General features: G+C 44.4%; 1 protein-coding gene across 1 annotated transcript in view; it reads right to left on the reverse strand.

The window, feature by feature from the left end:
* DNAH11 (dynein axonemal heavy chain 11) overlaps positions 1-19,106 on the reverse strand; it is a 195,634-nt gene that overhangs the window by 95,802 nt on the left and 80,726 nt on the right. Inside the window, exons 40-49 of the mRNA XM_036327931.1 lie at positions 17,847-17,983; position 17,656; positions 16,293-16,442; positions 15,139-15,287; positions 11,338-11,488; positions 8,323-8,454; positions 5,225-5,398; positions 4,085-4,289; positions 2,626-2,791; positions 1,848-1,950 (exon numbers count right to left, since the gene is read on the reverse strand). Coding sequence (XP_036183824.1) covers positions 1,848-1,950; positions 2,626-2,791; positions 4,085-4,289; positions 5,225-5,398; positions 8,323-8,454; positions 11,338-11,488; positions 15,139-15,287; positions 16,293-16,442; position 17,656; positions 17,847-17,983 — 1,368 coding nt within the window. The remainder of the gene's footprint in view (positions 1-1,847; positions 1,951-2,625; positions 2,792-4,084; positions 4,290-5,224; positions 5,399-8,322; positions 8,455-11,337; positions 11,489-15,138; positions 15,288-16,292; positions 16,443-17,655; positions 17,657-17,846; positions 17,984-19,106) is intronic.

Here is a 19,106-nt window from a genome sequence, read left to right on the forward strand (position 1 = left end):
GAAACTATTATGTACTAGTACTAGAGGCCCGGTGCATGAAATTTGTGCACAGGTAGGGTCCCTACATCTGGCCAGTGATCAGGGCCTATCGGGGCCTTCTGGCTGCTAGCCAGGGCCTCCCTTCCCCAGCTGCCAGCTGCCAGCTGGGGCCCTCATTCATTCCACGCCACCCCCTGGTGGTCAGCACACATCATAGTGAGCGATCGAACTCCCGGTCTCCCAGTTGAACTCCCAAAGGGACAATTTACACATTAGGCTTATATATATACTAGAGGCCAGTGCACAAAAATTTGTGCACTCAGGGGGGTCCTTCAGCCTGGCCTGTGCCCTCTCGCAGTTTGGGACCCCTTGGGGGATGACCACCTGCTGGCTTAGACCTGCTCCCTGGGGGGATTGGGCCTAAGCTGGCAGTCAGACATCCCTCTGGAAGCCCGGGAGCCCTCAGGGGATGTTCACTTGCCAGCGGGGAGCAGGCCTAAGCTGCAGTCGGACATCCTTAATGCTGCTGAGGAGGCAGGAGAGGCTCCCACCACCACCGCTGTACCGGCAGCCATCAGCCTGGTTTGTGGCTAAGCAGAGCTCCCCCTGTGGGAGCGCACTGAACGCCAGGGGGCAGCTCCTGCATTGAGCATCTTCCCCCTGGTGGTCAGTGTGTGTCATAGTGACCAGTCATTCCCGGTCTCTGCTTTTAGGATCAATTTGCATATTACCCTTTTATTATATAGGAGTGCCTGGCCAGCCTGGGTGAGGGGCTGAGGGCCGTTTGCAGGCTGGCCACAGCCCCTTCAGGGTGGGGGGTCCTCCTGGGGTGCCTGGCCAGCCTGGGTGAGGGGCTGATGGCTGTTTGCAGGCTGGCCACACCCCCTTCAGTGTGGGAGTCTCCACTGGAGTGCCTGGCCATCCTGGGTGAGGGGCTGAGGGCTGTTTGCAGGCTGGCCACAGCCCCTTCAGGGTGGAGGGTCCTGCTGGGGTGCCTGGCCAGTCTGGGTGAGGGGCTGAGGCCCGTTTTCAGGATGGCCAAGCCCCCCAGCGGTGACCCTCACCCCATGAGGGTGTGGCCATCCTGGGTGAGGGGCTGATGGTTGTTTGCAGGCTGGCCATGGCCCCCAGCCACCCAAGTTCCCAGTGGAGGCTGGCTGGAAGCAGGTATCTGGGATTTATTTGTCTTCTATAATTGAAACTTTGTTGCCATGAGTGGAGGCCACAGCCGGCTCTGGGCAGGTGGGAAGCTTGGCTTCCTCCATTGCCCAGGCAACCAAGGCAATCAAGCCTCCTGCTTGCTCCAGCTCTGTGGCTGCCGGCCGCAACCTTGGTTGGGTTAATTTGCACATAGTCACTCTGATTGGCTGGTGGGCATGGCTTGGGGCATAATGAAGGTACAGTCAATTAGCATTTTTGTCTTTTATTAGTAAAGATGATAGATAGAGGATGATACTTCAATGGTGGACACCTGTTATTAATTTGCCAAAACACATGGAATGTACAACACAAAGAATGAACTCTAGTGTGTACTTGGACTTCAGATCATAATAATTTATCAGTACTGGCTCATCATCTGTAACAAATGCAGCACACTCACACAGCTATTTCCAGGAGGGTAAAAGGAGGCTGGGAGCGAGGGAGTGCATGGGAACTCTACTTTCCGTTAAGCTGCTGAGACAGTTTGTGAACCTAAAACTGCCCTAAGAAAGTCTAATAATTTAAAAAAAAAAAAAAAGCTTACATGCTTAACCAAATGTCCAGTAGTCACCCTAACTTGTACTCAAAAGCACCAAGAATGAAGACCCACAATGTCTGAGTTTGGTATTTAGGGGCTATTTGACAGAGAGCAGGACTCAACCCCCTACCTGGAGTCTGGGATTGATTGTGAAACTGCCCACCATCGGGTTCATGCAGGCCACGTACTGACAATTGTGGATTTCTTTAAGCAGCACCTTCTGTCTATCATACCTGAGAGACAGAAAACAGAACCTTCAATCTAAAAACTAGAGATGACAGACAGCCCAACAAAACCCACCAGTTCAGACAAGACTTCATCACCAATTGTCTCCTCTGATCTTTGCAATCGCTCTGTGATGCTGAGCGTGTCAGCGTCATCTCAGGGACATGAAAACAAACTCTCGGAAAACTGAAGGCGACACAGCTCCTTTGTTGGCAGAACCCACATATAGAGCCGAATCAATACAGGCTACTGCTGCTTATTGATTCTCAGGTGACTCTATTTCTGGTCAGAAATACCCACAGCGAGGCTGGGGGTCTCCCTCGAGTTAATGGGGCGGGGGGAGGGACGGTGACTCAGACTGCAGCACCAGATATTACCAGATGGTTACATCCCGCAGAACAAGGCCACGCTTCTCTATGCAGTTTAGTATGAATTAACGTATTAAAGAATCTGATGCGTAAGCCAGACAGCTAATGTTGCTACACTGCTTTTCAGTTCAACTCTTCCCAAGATACAAAGGGAATCTGTGCCACTTAAGATGATGAAAAGACGATACAAAGTGAAACCCAAAAGGTATCACAGGAAATGCTCCTCAAGACATCAGGGTATTCCATTTGCAAATGTTTTTCCATAGTAACAATAATGAGACTTCAGTGGAGAGTAAAACCCAGAAAATCATTTACCAGTGCCCGTAATCAATGTGCTGTCGAATCAGAGTGTGGGGCTGAACGGTGCCATACGAGTCCACTTCGGGCATGTTCATGTCGTCGATAAAGTAAACCAATTTTTTATTTCCTCCTGGGCCATAGTTGCGACCGGCTTTTTTCTCTAGAGGTTTCTCAAGAATTCCTGAAACCAACATATAATTCTGTCCAATCAGGTAAGATGTAATTTTCTGTCCTTGGTGCTTTTTTAATTTTTTTCTCATTTCTGTCCATTTCAACCCCTCTTTGGCTTCAAATATCACCTCTCTGCAGGCTAATACCAGAGCTGTGCCTCTGGTCACCTCCTATGTCAAGTTCTCTTGCCAACCTCCCTCCTGTAGCCAGAACTCATCGGCCTATTCTTTCCTGGACAGTCAACATCTACAGCCTGATGTCACACAGGGTGTTGCAGACAATGCCATTGCTGACCTGGGCACCTTCCTCCCCTGCACCCACTCTAGTGCATGGCCCAGCCTCGTCTCTCAGTCCTTCTCTGTCACCCTTGGAGGAGCATCTGGAGACAGCTCAAAAGAGTCCCCCACACCTCTCTCGGGCCATTGGAGTGCAGAAGTACAAGAGGCTATTGCATGAAGACACTCTGCTGTGTATACATCCAGTTATACTTCTTCATGTGCCTGTATGACTTTGTGTCAATATATTTGAGAGAAAAGTATGGGTGTAGGAAATCCTGAAGAGTGTGTGCCTGGGATGTGGTATCTAATTATTTGTCAACTCTCCAAACACAGAAACCACATTCAGGGCAACTCAGCAGGTTTAATAAACAACTGAACAGTAAGTTTTGCTGTCCCCTCCCCCAATATAACCCCATTAATCTCCTGAACCAAGTGACAGACCTACCAATATCAGCCCTTTCTACTACTTCTCCTCTGCTTCCAAAGTCTACTTTGCTTGCCTTTCCTAACTTAGAATGCCCCAAATCTGTGTGGTTCTTTTGATTATATTGACACATTTATTCAACAGTCTAAATTTCTTCTTATAGTTCTCCTGGGATTTAATTAACAGCTCATGGCCTGTCATTTCATCAACACAGTCTGAATGATTTTCTCCTAAATCAATCTCTTACTTGAAAAGGTAACCAGCGCACTGTTCCTTGGGTGCATACCCTCAGAGTGGTCAGGCCCCATAAACTGACTAAAGGAAACCCAGTAGTCGAGAGGTAAAGCAATGAACATGAGTGATGTCATGCTGTCCTCACAATAATAACCCCAATAAAGACATGAGTGATAAGAAAAGCCAAAATCACAATATCTGAACAAAGTAGATTTACCCAGAATGGTGATAACTAAAAATTCCTCTGAGGCCTAAGAAAATGTCTAAAGCCTAGAGAAAGCCACCATCTCTCTGGGTTGCATGTCACGGCCTTGACCGTTTCTGATCTCTTGTCCCTGGAAGGTAGGTAGACAAGAGGAACACTTACTCTGTAGAGCTGCAGACGTTGTGTGGTAGTTGAAAGGCACGCGGGACACCACGTAATCCTCAGAGAGGCTCGCCAGCGTGTCCCCTATGAAGACCGTTTTTCCCACGCCGGCATATCCTACCAGCATTAGCGGTTGTCCTTTCTCAAGCAGTAACTCCGTGAAATATCTGAGACAAGTTGTCTCTGCTGTGTGAACCAGAACTCTCTGCAGGGAAAAGACAGAACGAGAGAGGGGTCAGAGAGAGACACTCCAAAATTTTAAATCTGAACCACCATAGTCACTTTAGAATTGAGGTCCAATGGATTCTTAGTTCACGTTAACCCCAGTGGGAGAGATCCCACCTATTTTTTGTTTTGAATTGTCAGAGTTTAGACATCATTGCTCTTGAGAGAGCAACTGATTTATATTTTCCAATGTAAGTACTAGCACCCAAGGCTCTCCATTATAGAATTATCTAACCTCCACCCAACCCTGTGTTAGACATACAAGGGAATACAGTAGAAGTTTAAGAGACTGTCCACCACCCTTTAGTTGCTAACAAAGCATTTGAAAAGTCAAGCCATACAGAAGTGAAAATTGGCAGCAGGGCTTTGGCCCAGTAAGGTTAAGCGATCAAATAGCTAGACACAATCCATACGAAAGGAGTGAAGTGTTGGGGGAGACAGTTTGGAGGCAACAGTGGCAGAATTAGAATACGACTGAAACATAACTGGACATAAGAGAAACGTAGAAGAACAGTTTATGAAGAGAAACAATAAGCAAGAAAGTTCTATTTAGGTTTGTCTGCTGCTGTGTGAATTTGCAGCTCAAGCTGAGGAGATTAAACATTCACTTTATGGCTTTTTTCAGGGGGAGGGTTAAAGGAAAGAAGTTAAATATAAACGTGCTATCTAAAAATTTTACTATAAGGTCAGAAATAAGAATCCACTGAACTACAGAAACATGCCTCCAATTTTTAACAGAAGCCACAAAGTTTCTAGGAAAATACAGAGAAAGCAATTACCACAGAAATAAGTTGAAATTTTTATAAAGAGGTTGCAGAAATATAATAGCCACTTCACTGTTTCTATAATGGAGACGCTTCCCCCTCAGCTCAGCAAATACGGATAGCGTGACCGTGCCCACATTCCGCACCCTACCTGCAGAGGTACGTCTGGATCCATAGTAAATGTGGGGATTTTGTCCGTCCAAGGCAAAAATTTCTTAGTATTGTGGTCCAGGTAATAATCGAAGATTGTTCCCTGAGATGGAAACTTCACTGCTTTCATCTCTTTGTGCCACCACCGACTGAATTCAGCTTGATGACCAGAAAGCTAAGGAGAACAAGAGGAATCCTTCTTGCAGACTTATAGCTAGTTCTGCACACATACAATGCCCCTCCAAATCCTGTGAGCAGACAGTGTTTGCAGAGTACAGTCTTAATTACCAATGGGACTGAGTAACTGACCCAGGGAAAAGAAATAACTACAAGTAAGTTATAAAGAATAATATTATCAAAGGCAGAAAGCTGTACTTGCTATATATCCATCAGGTACAAATTTTCTGGAATAATTATTAACTTAAAAAGCAAGATAAGGTTAGGTGAACTTTAAATTGCCCCCGGGTTATTCAACTGAACGAGGAGCTACTCTACACATTACCATGCTACCTACCATAAGGCAGTGGTTATCAAACATTGGTGCTGATCTCTTTAAAGAGATAATTAAGTATTCACATCAATGGACGGTAAATGAGAAAATGAAGAACAAAGGAACACTTTATAAAACTGGTAAACATGGTGGTGGCAGAGGTTAAGCCGATAAATGCAGAAATAAATAAGTTAGACATCTTGAAAGTGAAGTTTGCTATAAGTGATAATAATGGGGTGTATCTATTTTAACTGGATGCTCAGAGCAGCCACCGTTAGGGACAAGCACAGATTCGGGAGAATGCTGCTCCGGGCACCAGGAAGAGGTCGGCGTGTGCAAAGAGCTTGTGGTTTGAAAGAATCTGTTGTGCTCAAGACACTGGCTAGTGCGGCTGGGGGGAAGGGAGTGGCAGAGGGAGGAGGCGGGAGGGGTAGGCAGGGCCAGATCCGGAGGCCTCATCCATAGTATTAAAAATTTTAACTTCATCTTAAAAGAAACAGAAATCCAAATCGGTAGTTCCAAAATAGTCACAGGATGTAAAGTCCAGCACAGGGAATATAGTCAATAATATTGCAATAACTATGTATGGTACCAGTGGATACTGGAAACATCAGGGGGAACACTGTGTAAAGTATATGATTGCCTAAGCACTGTGCTATACACCTGAAACCAATACAAACTAATATTAAAAGTAAACTATAATTAAAATTTTTTAAAAGGTGGGAAAGCAATAGAAATCCATTAAAGTGTTAATTCTAGAGTATATCACATAATTCAGTTCACATTTTAAAATGTCACTCTGGTTGCTGAGTGGATAATGGATTATGGGCAAGCACAGAGGCAGAAAGACCAGTGACAAGGTTACTTCGGAAGCCAAGTGAGAAATGACAATGGCAGTTTGCAGGGAGTCCTGGGAGAGCTGACGTCAGGCCTATTTTGGAAGTTGTCTGCTATGGCCGGGGTTAAGAACAGGAGTCCTGAGTCCTCCCTTTGCAGTCTGAACCTCGGATATTAGTTAGCTGTGTGTCCTCAAGCAGGGTAACTTGTCTAAGTTTCTGTTTCTTTTTGTAAAAGAAGAAAGAGGACAGCTGTACCCGTCTAAGTTTCTGTTTCTTTTTGTAAAAGAAGAAAGAGGACAGCTGTACCCGTACATATAGGTTTGTCTTCTAAGTGTCAATGAGATAGCTTATTAGAAGCCCTAAGCACGTAACTTGCAGAAAGTAGGCACTCCAATTTGTTGAACTAATAGGTGGCTATCCTAAGAATATTTCTGTGTCTGCTTCATTCATATTTCCAACTTCAAAACCTCTCTTTTGAATGCTTCATAGTTAGGTCCCTTTGGAAAAGATGATGATAATGACAACTAATAAGGAAGAAAGTGTCTGGGAGAGGACGATGACCATGGTGGTGCCCAGCTTCTAGCTTGAAGGCTGCCACGTTCGGAAATTGGAAAGATTTCCGAAAGAGGACCATCTGGGAGGAAGGTGAGCTGTAGGGTCTGCAGCCCAAAGATCTCAGCTGTCAACATCCTACTCATGCAATTTCCCCTGAGCTCCCAGTTTTGGGAAAAGGAAAACCTGTGGAAAGCAATGATAAAATCCATGGGGGCTTGGGGAGAGGGAGAAAGTCTACAGGAGGTCTCCATGCAGAAGAAGCCCACAGCCACTATAAATTGTGCTTCTGAGAAAAACCATGTGAAGTCATACAACACCCATCCTCGAAACTCTCACTCAAAGCCAAGGGCTGTTCTTCTTTAAAGAGCACGTGGAGATTACGGCAGGAAATGTGGCTTCTGAGAAGGGTCAGACTAAGACCTAGGAGGCCAAGCGAATATCAAAGTTATTTATAGACATGATTTGTGGTACTCTAGTGGCGAGAAGCCAAACTGGGCCACAGGTGATAGCAACCATGTTTGTTACGGCCTACAGTGAATAAACCAACAGAAACATGGGTCACTCTTGGCCGTGACGCCTTCCGACTGAAACTCCCTGCTTACATCTGCAAACATCTGGGAAACCTGGAAGATGTGTGCCATCTATTTTTAATGCTGAGATTCCGGGGCACCTATTGAAGCCCAAGCTAAGCCCAGGACAATCTCGATATGTTGTGCTCTTCAATTAAGGCCACAGGGATGGAGAAGAGGGGACGGACTCCACGGCTATGTTGTAACTGACACTGAAAGGATCTGGTGACCCTCAGACATACAAATAAGGAATAAGGAAGAGTAATGTCCCCCAGGTTTTAAACTGGAGCGGCTGGCAGGAGTGTTGAGAGTCGCTTAGGGAAAGAAAGAACAAAGAGGAAGAGCCAGTCGGGGGGTGGGGGTGGGCAGGTGTAGAGCTGTTTCGGGCACGCTGTGGCCTGGCTCCAGGGGCAGGTGCACACAGCCTTGAGCTCCAGAGAGCGATCTGGTGGGAGGCTATGGATCTGGCTTTGTCAGCCAAGGTCAGAATCATCAGCCTGGATGAGTTCGCCTGGACAGTGTCCCGGCTTAGGGGAGAGCGGGGCAAGGAGGACAGACATGTGTCACATAACAAGAGCACAGGGGTCACACGTGGTAACCACCCCGCCCAGGGAAAGCTGGCTCCTCGAACCAGTTGTAAACACACCTGGTCTTGCAGCAGGATGCCTCCGAAGGCCCAGACACAAGCGAAGACAAAATAGACTTCGTACACTTCTTTGGGGCTGTCGGAAGGTACGTTTTCCGGAGTCAACAAACATTCCAGAAGAGCACAAATCGTCTAAAGACCAAGAAACAGCCATTCATTTAGGGCAGCATATTTTTCCAACCGAGGAGTACGTTCACAAGACATTAACAAATCCACTTCATCCTGAAGAGGGTGCACGACTGTTCCCAACTCTGTGATTTGTACATTGAGAGACAAGAATGACTGCCTCGCGTTTCTGCATCGATGGTGGAACACCTTTGCCACTTTCAATCAAACTGATCTTCTAAGTAATAAACTATTAAATTAAATTCTTGAATTATCCAATTAATAATCACTGTAACAAATGGGAATACATATAAGCAAAAAAAAATAATGATAATGGGGAAAATATATATATATATATATATATATATATATATATATATATATATATTCTCCTTTTTATAAGTAGGGAGTCAGACCACACAGAGTATTCTATAGCCCTAACTTCCTACCTTCACAGTAGAAACTAAAGACATCTTTTCTTCCCAGGAAGCGTCCTACATCATCAGTAATGAATGAATGAATGAATGAAGGTCATTGGTGGGTGGGCTTTCTGAACTGTCTCCCTCCTGCTGCACATCTAGATACCCCGCTTTCCCCTAGTGCTTCCGCAGCCGTCTTCCCACCTGTTGTCATAAATTTAGAAAGTCGACTGGCAGCCTCGGCCTGTGGCATTTTGTCGGACGTCAGACTAAATTTAGCCTTGGACGAAGCACTGTTCAGGAACTTGTTCTCCATACCCTGGGAGCTCTGCTGGGGTGAAACACACCCCATGGTCAGGGTATCAGGTCAGTAATGAGGGGGGCGTGGCTGCTGCAAAGGCCATTCCCATAGGAAATAATAACCAGTAATCACTGTGGTTTTGACCTAGTTCTCTATAGCACAAAACAGTTGTCATGAATTAGCTTCGTCACAGACCCTCCAAACTCTTGACCCCCTGCCCCTGGCTGTTGGAGACAGCAACAGGTTCCTGTCAGTACCATGTGCACAGCAACGCACGCTTTCACACAGCCAGAGAGGCCTGCCTTCCCTCCCAGCCCTGAACGGTGGCGAAAAGCCAGGGTGACGTGGAGCAAGGATCCTGGAAATAGCTGGGAAAGGCTTTTAATTTTAATAGGTAACTGCCTGTTCTATTTTTCCATCTTCTCTCTTGATTGCCAGCATTTTATATTGTGTTATGTTTGCCAATTTAAAATCTTTTTTTTTTCTCCTAGAAGAAAACTCACCGATTTGTTATCAAGAAAAATAATGTTCAGCACGGAGGCTTTGCTATTTCTGAGTGGAAGCCATGCTGGTCAAAGGAACTGTTCAAATCGAAACAAAAAGACTGGAAGGTCTCAATGTTAAGTGATCCTTTGATCTGAACACTCTAATAACTTAGGTATTTTTTTACATTTTCTCCCAAACATAGTACTTAGAACATATTTTGAGCTCCGTGTCAGCAATGAATAAAGTCATACTTCAGTGCATAATCTGAGTTACTACACCTTACTGAACTTAAAGCAAAGAAGTTTCGTGTGCCAGGAAACACAATACATTCATCACTTAAAGCAGTCACTTTACGCTATTCTCTTTGAAGCCCATTTTTGTTTCAAATCCCTGTCGTTATAAGTCATCACAGAAAAGAGACTATAGTATAAAACAGCTAAAAAGGAGCTGAGGAGAAAATGCCATTTCTGAATACTACAAGAGGAGGAAGCGAGAGCAAAAGTCCTATTAATTCCTACGGCCTATTTTCACACCACAGAGAATCACACAGATACACAAGCCGACCCAAGAAAGAACACAACCAGGCTTCTTACAAGTACAACACCAGAGGAAGTCCAATTAGGCTGCCCGCATAATTAATTCATTATGAATGAATGCAGACCTGCCTCCAGCAACAAATTACACCTCAGATAATTACCGCTGAAGACCAGCCTTTACTTAATTGGTGTGTGAATTATCCCAAAACCTCAACTTTCTCTTCTTATTATGCTGCTGACTTTTTCTCATTTAGCTTCAAACAAATTTGGTAACAGTAAGTTAATGGTAACAAAGTACTTTGAGAACAATTTTGCTCCTATAAGGCAAAAAAAAAAAAAAAAAGGTTTCTAATTATCAATCCTTTGTGAAGTTTTATAGTTATAAAAGGCAGGCGATCGTCCCTCATGCTGAGACTCAGATCACAGCCTTCATTTCTGTGTACTGTGAATTATTTCTATTTGCTTCCATGACAACAATGTATCATGCCCTTCGCTCTTACCAGCCGTCTCACGAGTATTTAAAAAAATTACCCCGGGAATAATGGCCTCTCATCTAGAGTGAGCTGCCTTTAGGAATGTTTTGGGGAGTGAAGGGGAGAAAAGAAGGAGAGGGGAGGGTGGTAGGCCGGTGGGTAACGACACCCATGGGGTAGAGGCCAGAAGCTTTCTCTCTCTCGGTGGTCGGCATCTTTAATTACAGGGATATTTTGCAATAATAATAATAAAAAAAATACTGAACACCTTTTCTGGGCCAGTTATTTAGAATAGAGAAAAAGAAATAAGGCTGTTACCACTTTGATCTTCATATTTTATGCAAATATACTTGGGCGGAATGCATGATTCAATACAGACATATTCAGCATCTACTGTATGCTAGTCACTATATAAATCTTTGGAGACATAAAAGTAAGTAAAAGGTAGCTTCAGCTCTCTAGTTCACAATCTTATGAAAGAGGCTACACACCCAAACAATAATAGAAGGTGACAGGTGTATGACGGGGTTTGCAAAAAAGCCCTGGGGGATATGGGGGCTAGAGAACGAGGGGTTGGAGAAACCTCAGCTCCAGAAATCTCTCCATCTTCTAGAAAGAGCAACCCCTCCTGTGGCCTTGATCAGGCGCCTCCCGCCTCAGGACTAGGATGGCACACAACGTAACGGAAGACACACCTGCACCAGGCTGCTCTCGGGAATGGAGGTGATGGCTTTGAAGCTCGTCCTCAGCTTATCCAGGCACGCAGGCACGTACTTATCAAAAAGAATCGTTAAGTTGGCCTTTTCTGATTGATGCTGCCTTCTGTCGATCCAGCTGGCCACGTACCTGAGGAAGAACACAGCAAAGCGTTTCCTGAACCCTGGGCTTGGAAAGCAGAACTTCTCCGGCTCAAAAGAGCCCCCTCCACACAGCGTGGTGCAGCATTTCAGGGACACGTGTAGTGAGCTCATTCTATTTCTGAAGCTGCAAATATTTTAAAACATTTAGAGGACTGAAACTTCCACACAGGGTGGGCTGTATTTATGAAAACAGCTTAGGATTTTTCTAGATTAATCTTGGCATCAATTATCTATATATATAAAAGCCAAGTCACCAGAACAACAGAACAACGGAACGACCAGTCGCTATGACATGCACTGCATTGGCCAACTAGCCCTATCGGCACCCCACCCTGATTAGGGGCGGGGCTGGCTGGCCAACCTCCTGCGTCCCCTCCCCCTTGCTGGCCTGGCCCCGATGGCCCCCATCGGGGTGGGCCAGCCGGACCCCACCTGTGCATAAATTCATGCACCGGGCCTCTAGTAATAGAAAATCAGAAATAAAAAGTTGAAAATTCCATATAAGGCTATTTCAAAGTGGATTTTTTCCCCACTGGATTAAGGGCCGATAATGTGTTTCTAATACCTGGCTCTGAATTGGTATCTCATTCTTGGGTACATGCTTTTTTATCTGAAACTTATAAATTATCAATTTTGATACAGTATTTCTAACTTCTTCATAAAATAATACTCATGAATGAAACGAAGCATGGCTCTGTAGCATCCACAGTAGCATCCCCGGGGAGAAACTGTATGATGTTAAATGAAAAATAACTGCTCAAAAAATTCTCATTCAATAGGAAGCAGCGATAATAAATACATTCAGCTGCCCGCAGAGAAGTCGTGAGACCACAGCAATTACCACTATACCCTGCTTTAAGCAAGTCCGAGTTCACATTTTCAGTATCAGAAGAAACGAAGGCAAGATGATTAGCTTATAAAAGGCTCCCTTTGATTTTTCACACGGTTTCATAATAGGGTTTTATTAAATATTTAACTACCCTTACACTCTTATTAGATTTACAAAATATGAAATGTCAAACTCTTTCAGGTCCAAGAGGAACGGTTTCAGTTGAAGTCCGGTTCATGATGTAACCTGAGAGAGCATATCTGGGTGACGGCGACAGTGGGCAGCATGGGACAAGGAAACAATGGACAACAGGTGCTGGCTACTGGGACCAAGGCCGGGAGGCCATACCTACCCTCAGCTGCTCATCCTACTGCACCAGCTGCCAGAGTGGAATCTGAGTGTCCAGAGCTTATTGTTGATGGGAAAGGGGCGGGGACTGTTGCAGGGGTGGCGAGCCCTTTTTCCTGCCAAGGGCCATCTGGATATTTGTAACATCATTCTCAAGCCATACAAAATTCTAAACTTAAAAATTAGCCTTTTGTATGTGGTCAATAGTCGGGGTTGGAATCTGTCGTAGTGGACACAGCATGAAGTCATCAGAGCTCTCTACAACTGGCTCCTAAGAGCCAGCGTCAGGTTCTCTGTCATTCTCAGTGGCCTGGACAAATGCCAGAAGTTCCAAGGACACTGCTGGTCAGCAGTGTATGTCGGTTATATATTTCTGAATCTTTATGTTTATGGGTATACAGCGCCCCAAAATGAAAGGATGGGGCTATGGGGGTAGAAGATGACAAGCTCAGCCAATGCGGGGAGAGGATTAGGAAGACAAAGCCAAAAGGATACTTTTAGCCATGCCAGGGGGTGAACTGCGGAATGGTCATGGCACCTACGCCTGCAAGGACAAGACGGAAGGACTACGAGTGTCTGGAAGGAAGGAATCTTAGGGAGAGAGCAAAGAGGAGCTGTGACCTGCTGTTGAGGGACACAACCATCCCGATGTGACCCTGTGGGGAGGGAGCCAGGAGAATAAATAGCATGACCTCATCTCCTCTCCTTCTCATTTCCTGCCAGGCTCCTCACTGGCCAAAGCAACCAGAGGCCACAGGGCCAGGAGCCCATTGGTGTGGCCCACACAGGACGGCCTGTGGGCACAAAGCACGGTGGAGGGGCACAGAAGAACCAGACACAAAAACACCAGTCCCAGCACCTGCTTGCTTGCAGAGCTCAGACACTGCACAGCACAGTGCGAGTGCTACAGGAGGCGACAGGTGACCACCAGGATGGGCCATGGGAACCGAGAGCATGTGAAGAGTAAGCAAGTAGCAGAGTGAACTTGTTCTAAATCTTTAAAAAAAAGCAATGCCACGGCTCATAGATGCACATATGTGTACAAACACACATATGCTCACTAAGTGATATATTTATATCTAAGCGCTCCATAGGAGCTCTTGTTATTTATTCACTTTTTCAACAAATACTGGTTTCTTAACATGTACAAGGTGTGAAGAGGATAATGTCCAACTGAAAATGACAAAGGCACACAGGTGTTAATTATCTTTAAATGAGTCTAATTAAGTAGCTTTAAATTTAATAACTAATACCTTCTTCAAATGATCATATAAATGTTTAGCTCTTTTGAAAACTAAGGTTAAAAAGAGAAATGTTCACAACAACAAAACCAAACACAACTAGATTTAAAAGTAGGTAAAGGACTGAAATAGTCATTTCTCCAAATAAAACATACGGATGGCCAAAAAGCACATGAAAAGATGCTCAACGTGAGTAATCATTATGAAAACGCAAATCAAAACCGAAATGAGATACCACTTCATTCCCATTAGGATGGCTACCGAAAAAAAATAGAGAAAATGACAAGTTTCGGTGAGGACATGCAGACACTAGAGCCCTTGTGCACTGTTGGGAATGCAAAATGGTACAGCCACCATGGAAAACAGTATGGTAGCTCTTCTAAAAATAAAATTATAACTACCAAATGATCTCCTAGTTCCACTTGTGGCTATACCAGTATATCCAGAATAATTAAAAGTAGGGGTCAAAGGGACATCTGTATGCCCTGCTCATAGAAACATTATTTGCAATAGTCAAAGGATAGAAGCAGCCTGGCTCAGCAGTTGAGTGTCAATCCAGGAAGCAAGAGGTCACTGATTCCATTCCCGGTTGGTGCATATGCCCGGGTTACAGCTTGATCCCCAAAAGGCCCACGGGATCATTTGGTCTGGCCCTACCAAGGCATTAGGGGTGAGTTAGTTAAATGTTTGACCAAACAGAGCAGGCTAATTTTTATTTTTTTTAAATACATTTTATTGATTTTTTTACAGAGAGGAAGGGAGAGGGATAGAGAGCCAGAAACATCGATGAGGGAGAAACATCGATCAGCTGCCTCCTGCACATGTCCCACTGGGGATGTGCTCGCAACCAAGGTACATGCCCTTGACTGGAATCGAACCTGGGACCCCTCAGTCCACAGGCCGACGCTCTATCCACTGAGCCAAACCGGTGCTGGCAAGAGCAGGCTAATTTTTAAGTTGATAATTTTGTGTGGCCCATAAATGATAAGTATCCAGATGGCCCTTTGGCAGGAAAAACGTTCCCCAACCCTGTAATGGATATGGAGCTTCAGTTTGGGAAGACAGAAAAAGTCAAGGAGATGGTCGGTGGTGGTGGTTGTACAACAAAGTGAGTGTACTTAATGCCACTGAACTGTACACTTAAAAATGGTTAAAGTGGTACATTTTATATTATGTATGTTTTACCACAGTCTTAAAAAAAAAAAAAGCAGTACTCACGGATTCCAGCCCAAATCTTGTGGGTTCACATACAGAACACCAGCTCTGGAAACAGTGGCCGGGGTTGCTGTCCTTAAGTGATGGATCTCAAAGAGCAGCCTCATGGAGGGCGCAAGGGCTACGCGCTCATTGCTGGCCAAGGTCAGCACCTGGACAGAGCAGCACAGCACAAAGGAGGCCCTGTCACTCTGGAGAAAAGCGCGCTGCCAACTCTCCATCCCAGCACCAAGTGCTTCCCCTGCCCAGTGCCAAAGGCTATGAGCTCACTGTCCGGAGACAGAAGTGCGTACAGTCTGAAAAAAGATCTCAATTAAAGATCTCAGTTCATCCCAGCGGGAGCTCACTGACCCTTGAGGAACAAACTTACCAATACGGACTTACTGATGCCAACTCTAAATAACTGTGGTTAATTATTACTAAATATAAGACATTTGTCCAAAGTGTTGATTACATGACAAGGCCCGAATTCCACAAAAATAAACCATCTTTAGAGTCTGAAATACCACAATTATCAATTTGCTATAGAAACTCATGCAAGTATGAAGATCTGAGACCTATATTTTATGATAGACAATGTCTTAGTTCAGGAAGCGGTAATTACTGTTAATTTAAGGGGTGGTGGTGGTGACTAATTCTATTCTGTATTAATGATGATTTCTGATTTTTTTTCTCCTGATAGATCTGGTGTTGCTTAAGTAGTATCTCACAGACCGATGCCATCACCCTTTGGTTTTGCTGGGAATGCTGGATTAACCATGGCAAACGCTTAGGAATGCATTTACATTCAGTCGGTAGCCATAGGAACTACTTAATTTCCAACTTGTCCCTTACAACCCACGCATTCGATCCTTAATCAAAGATAAGATGTAATAATTTATGCCTGGCTCTTTGAAAATGTTAAAATGTGTATGAGCTAAATTCTTGGATACGTATCTCCTTATAAAGATGGTTAAATTTACACAGCCAAGAAAAATGTATTCACTTAAATTCTTTACCAGTGAAGTAAGAGAATTAGCAGGAAAGTGGCACTTACAGAAAGAGTAACTACATAAAGAACTTCAGGCTCATGATTAAAAGCGAGTACTAAAATCCACAAGTGAGTGGAACTCAATGGAGGTGTCATGTTTAAGGTTTAGCACTGAGGTATTACCCACCTTGTTATCATCCATGACAGTATTTAGTGATTCAATCCACATGGGATCAATATCTCCATCCAGGACTATCCATTTTGGTCCATCCTGCGTAAGATTTGCTTGTTCTCGCAGAATAGATGAGAAGAGACCTATAAATGAAGAGTGAACAATCTTAACATGCTATATATAATGGAGCTGAGTGCTGTTTGTTTCCAAAATAAAACTGTATTTCTTCTAGTGGAAGCTCGTTCATGAAGTAAATAAATTTGCTGTGAATGTGTTGCCTCTCTCCGGAGGGCAGTGTGTAACACGTTTTGAGCCATACCTAGGCTGTCTAGACCAAAGGCAAGTTTCATTTCATTTTCCATATAAGAAAAGGCCAGAGAATGACAAGACAGGCTTCTATACACAGAATCGCCAAGAAAGTCTTCTCTGAAGTGACGCTTGGCCAGACACTTCAATAACCTAAGGGAGGAGGCTGTGCAGATACTGTTAGTGTTGCAGACGGTGAGAACTTCAACCGTAAAGGCCCCTTGATGGGAAGATGCTTGGCATGTTCCAGGAAGAACAAGGGTTATATATCGTAGGTTATGGGCATGTGCAGGAAATGAGGTCAGAGATGGGGAAGGAGGATCTCATTCCATAAGAACTGTGTAGGCCAGGGGTCCTCAAACTACGGCCTGCGGGCCACATGCAAATACAAATATTGTATTTGTTCCCATTTTGTTTTTTTACTTCAAAATAAGATATGTGCAGTATGCATAGGAATTTGTTCACAGTTTTTTTTTAAACTGTAGTCCGGCCCTCCAACGGTCTGAGGGACAGTGAACTGGCCCCCTGTTTAAAAAGTTTGAGGACCTCTGGTGTAGGCCATGGATAAAGTTTGGAATCTAAGGATGATGGAACCCACTGGAAATGGCCAACAGAGAGCTAACATCCTGAAGAGCGCCCTCTGTCTGCTGTATGGAAAATGAACTGCAGGGAGACTGGCTGGACTCATGTGGTAGCTGCAGAGGAGGAGAAAGTACTGGAATATAATGTGTATTTTATATGCCTGTAGGATTTGCTGTAAAGCTGAAGGTAGGGTGTGAAAGGGAGAAAAGACCCAAGGATGATGCCAAGGATAGTGCATTTAAACAAATGAGAAGTAATAATAACAGATTTTAACAAAGGGGTCTGTTTGCCTGCAAATGCTTTCAAGGCAAGAAATACATCATTGAATTCTGTCCCTGGCACCCAGCACAGTGCCTGCCTGTAACTCAGTCGGTGTCTTGCATCAGGTACTTTAAAGACATTCCCTGAGGCATTTGAGTTGATTCTTTTCTGGTTTACACGAGCCCTGACACAACTGATGTGGGACAAAATACACAGCTCTGAGCAAAACCCTGCGGAATGCAAACCGACCCCTTATTCAAATCCAGCTTTAATTTACAGGTTATAAATGCTGCTGTATCTCCGGTAATGCAGACACATAAACAGTAAATCTACAACTATGACTAAAATTGACTTGAACTGAAAAATGGCTTTCTGGATAAAAATGAGAAATTTTTAGCACGTCAGAAGGGGAAACGCTACTTGCCATCTTTCCATTCTCGGGTAGTGTGATGTATGAAACCAAAGAGTTCATCTGTTGTCACAGCTTTAGGGTTTAAGTCATTCCAAATGGGTTTCTGTTTCATGTTAACATATGTTCGGTACAGTGTTCTCAAAATCTGAAGGGAAAAAGGAAAAAAAAAAGCTAAAATTAATATTAATGTAAGCCAAATGGAAAGCAAAAGATTTCAGATGATTTTCCGTATTCATTATGTTCCTAGACATTCTACGTGTACCATGACTGAGAAAGGAAGAAAATTTACATGCGCACATTTCATTACCATCTTGAACAATTTAATCCTGCCCTCCTTAGTATCAGTTCACTGATTCCCTGAACAACGTAGACTAGAGAAAGTCACTCTATCATGTGAGATTTTTAACCACACGTGCAAAGTGAAGGACTATTTATGTAAGCAAGTGTTCCTGCTCATGCTATTAAAATCCACTCTGCCTGTACTATTTAGATTGTGCTCAAAATTGAGCTTGCCTCAGAATCGCTTAGAGCAAGCATGTCAAACTCACAGCCGGCGGGCCACATGCCTCGTTTATTTGGCCTGCGTTAGCCTTTGAGTTTGACATGCTTGGCTTAGAGGGTGTTTAAACACAGGCCGCTGGACCCAATCACGAGTTTCTGATTCCGTAGGTCTGGGGTGGGACTGGTGAGTGGCATTTCTTAGAAGGTCCCAGGCGATCCCTATGATGCTGGTCTGGGTGTGCTTTGAGATATAGAATCTGGAGCAATAATTCTCAACAGCAGGTTGTCTTGACTTAAGGGAAGAGGGCGTGCTACTGGGCAGGTAGTGGTCAGAGGCCACGGGTGCTGCTGGCCATCCTGCAATGCATAGGGCAGGCCCTACGACAAAGGGTGAGCTGCTCCTGAATGTCAGCGGTGCTGCTGCTGAGAAGCCCTGATCTAGATCGTGAGGAAAAGCAGCCTTGAGGATGAGAAATTGCAGGACAGGTGCTCACTGTGTGTCTGTTTAATCCATTGACACTTTCACCCAAATATCTGCCCCAACCACCCTTTTTGCTTTCTCCAAAAAGCCATGGGTTTTCTTTTAGATGTTTATCATCCTGATCTTCTCACAGCGGTTTGAAGGACTGACAGACAACTGCCAAATACTTGGGAATAATGAGGTGTTAAATAACATGGCCCCTGAGCTTGGGTGCTCCAGTTACATCAGCTTAAGTAAAGGCTGAAGAGAAGAGAATTTGTGAAGAATAGATGAAAGCAACTGAGTG

The sequence above is a fragment of the Myotis myotis genome, unplaced genomic scaffold (genome assembly GCF_014108235.1).
Source record: "Myotis myotis isolate mMyoMyo1 unplaced genomic scaffold, mMyoMyo1.p scaffold_m19_p_11, whole genome shotgun sequence".
Taxonomy (NCBI): Eukaryota; Metazoa; Chordata; class Mammalia; order Chiroptera; family Vespertilionidae; genus Myotis; species Myotis myotis.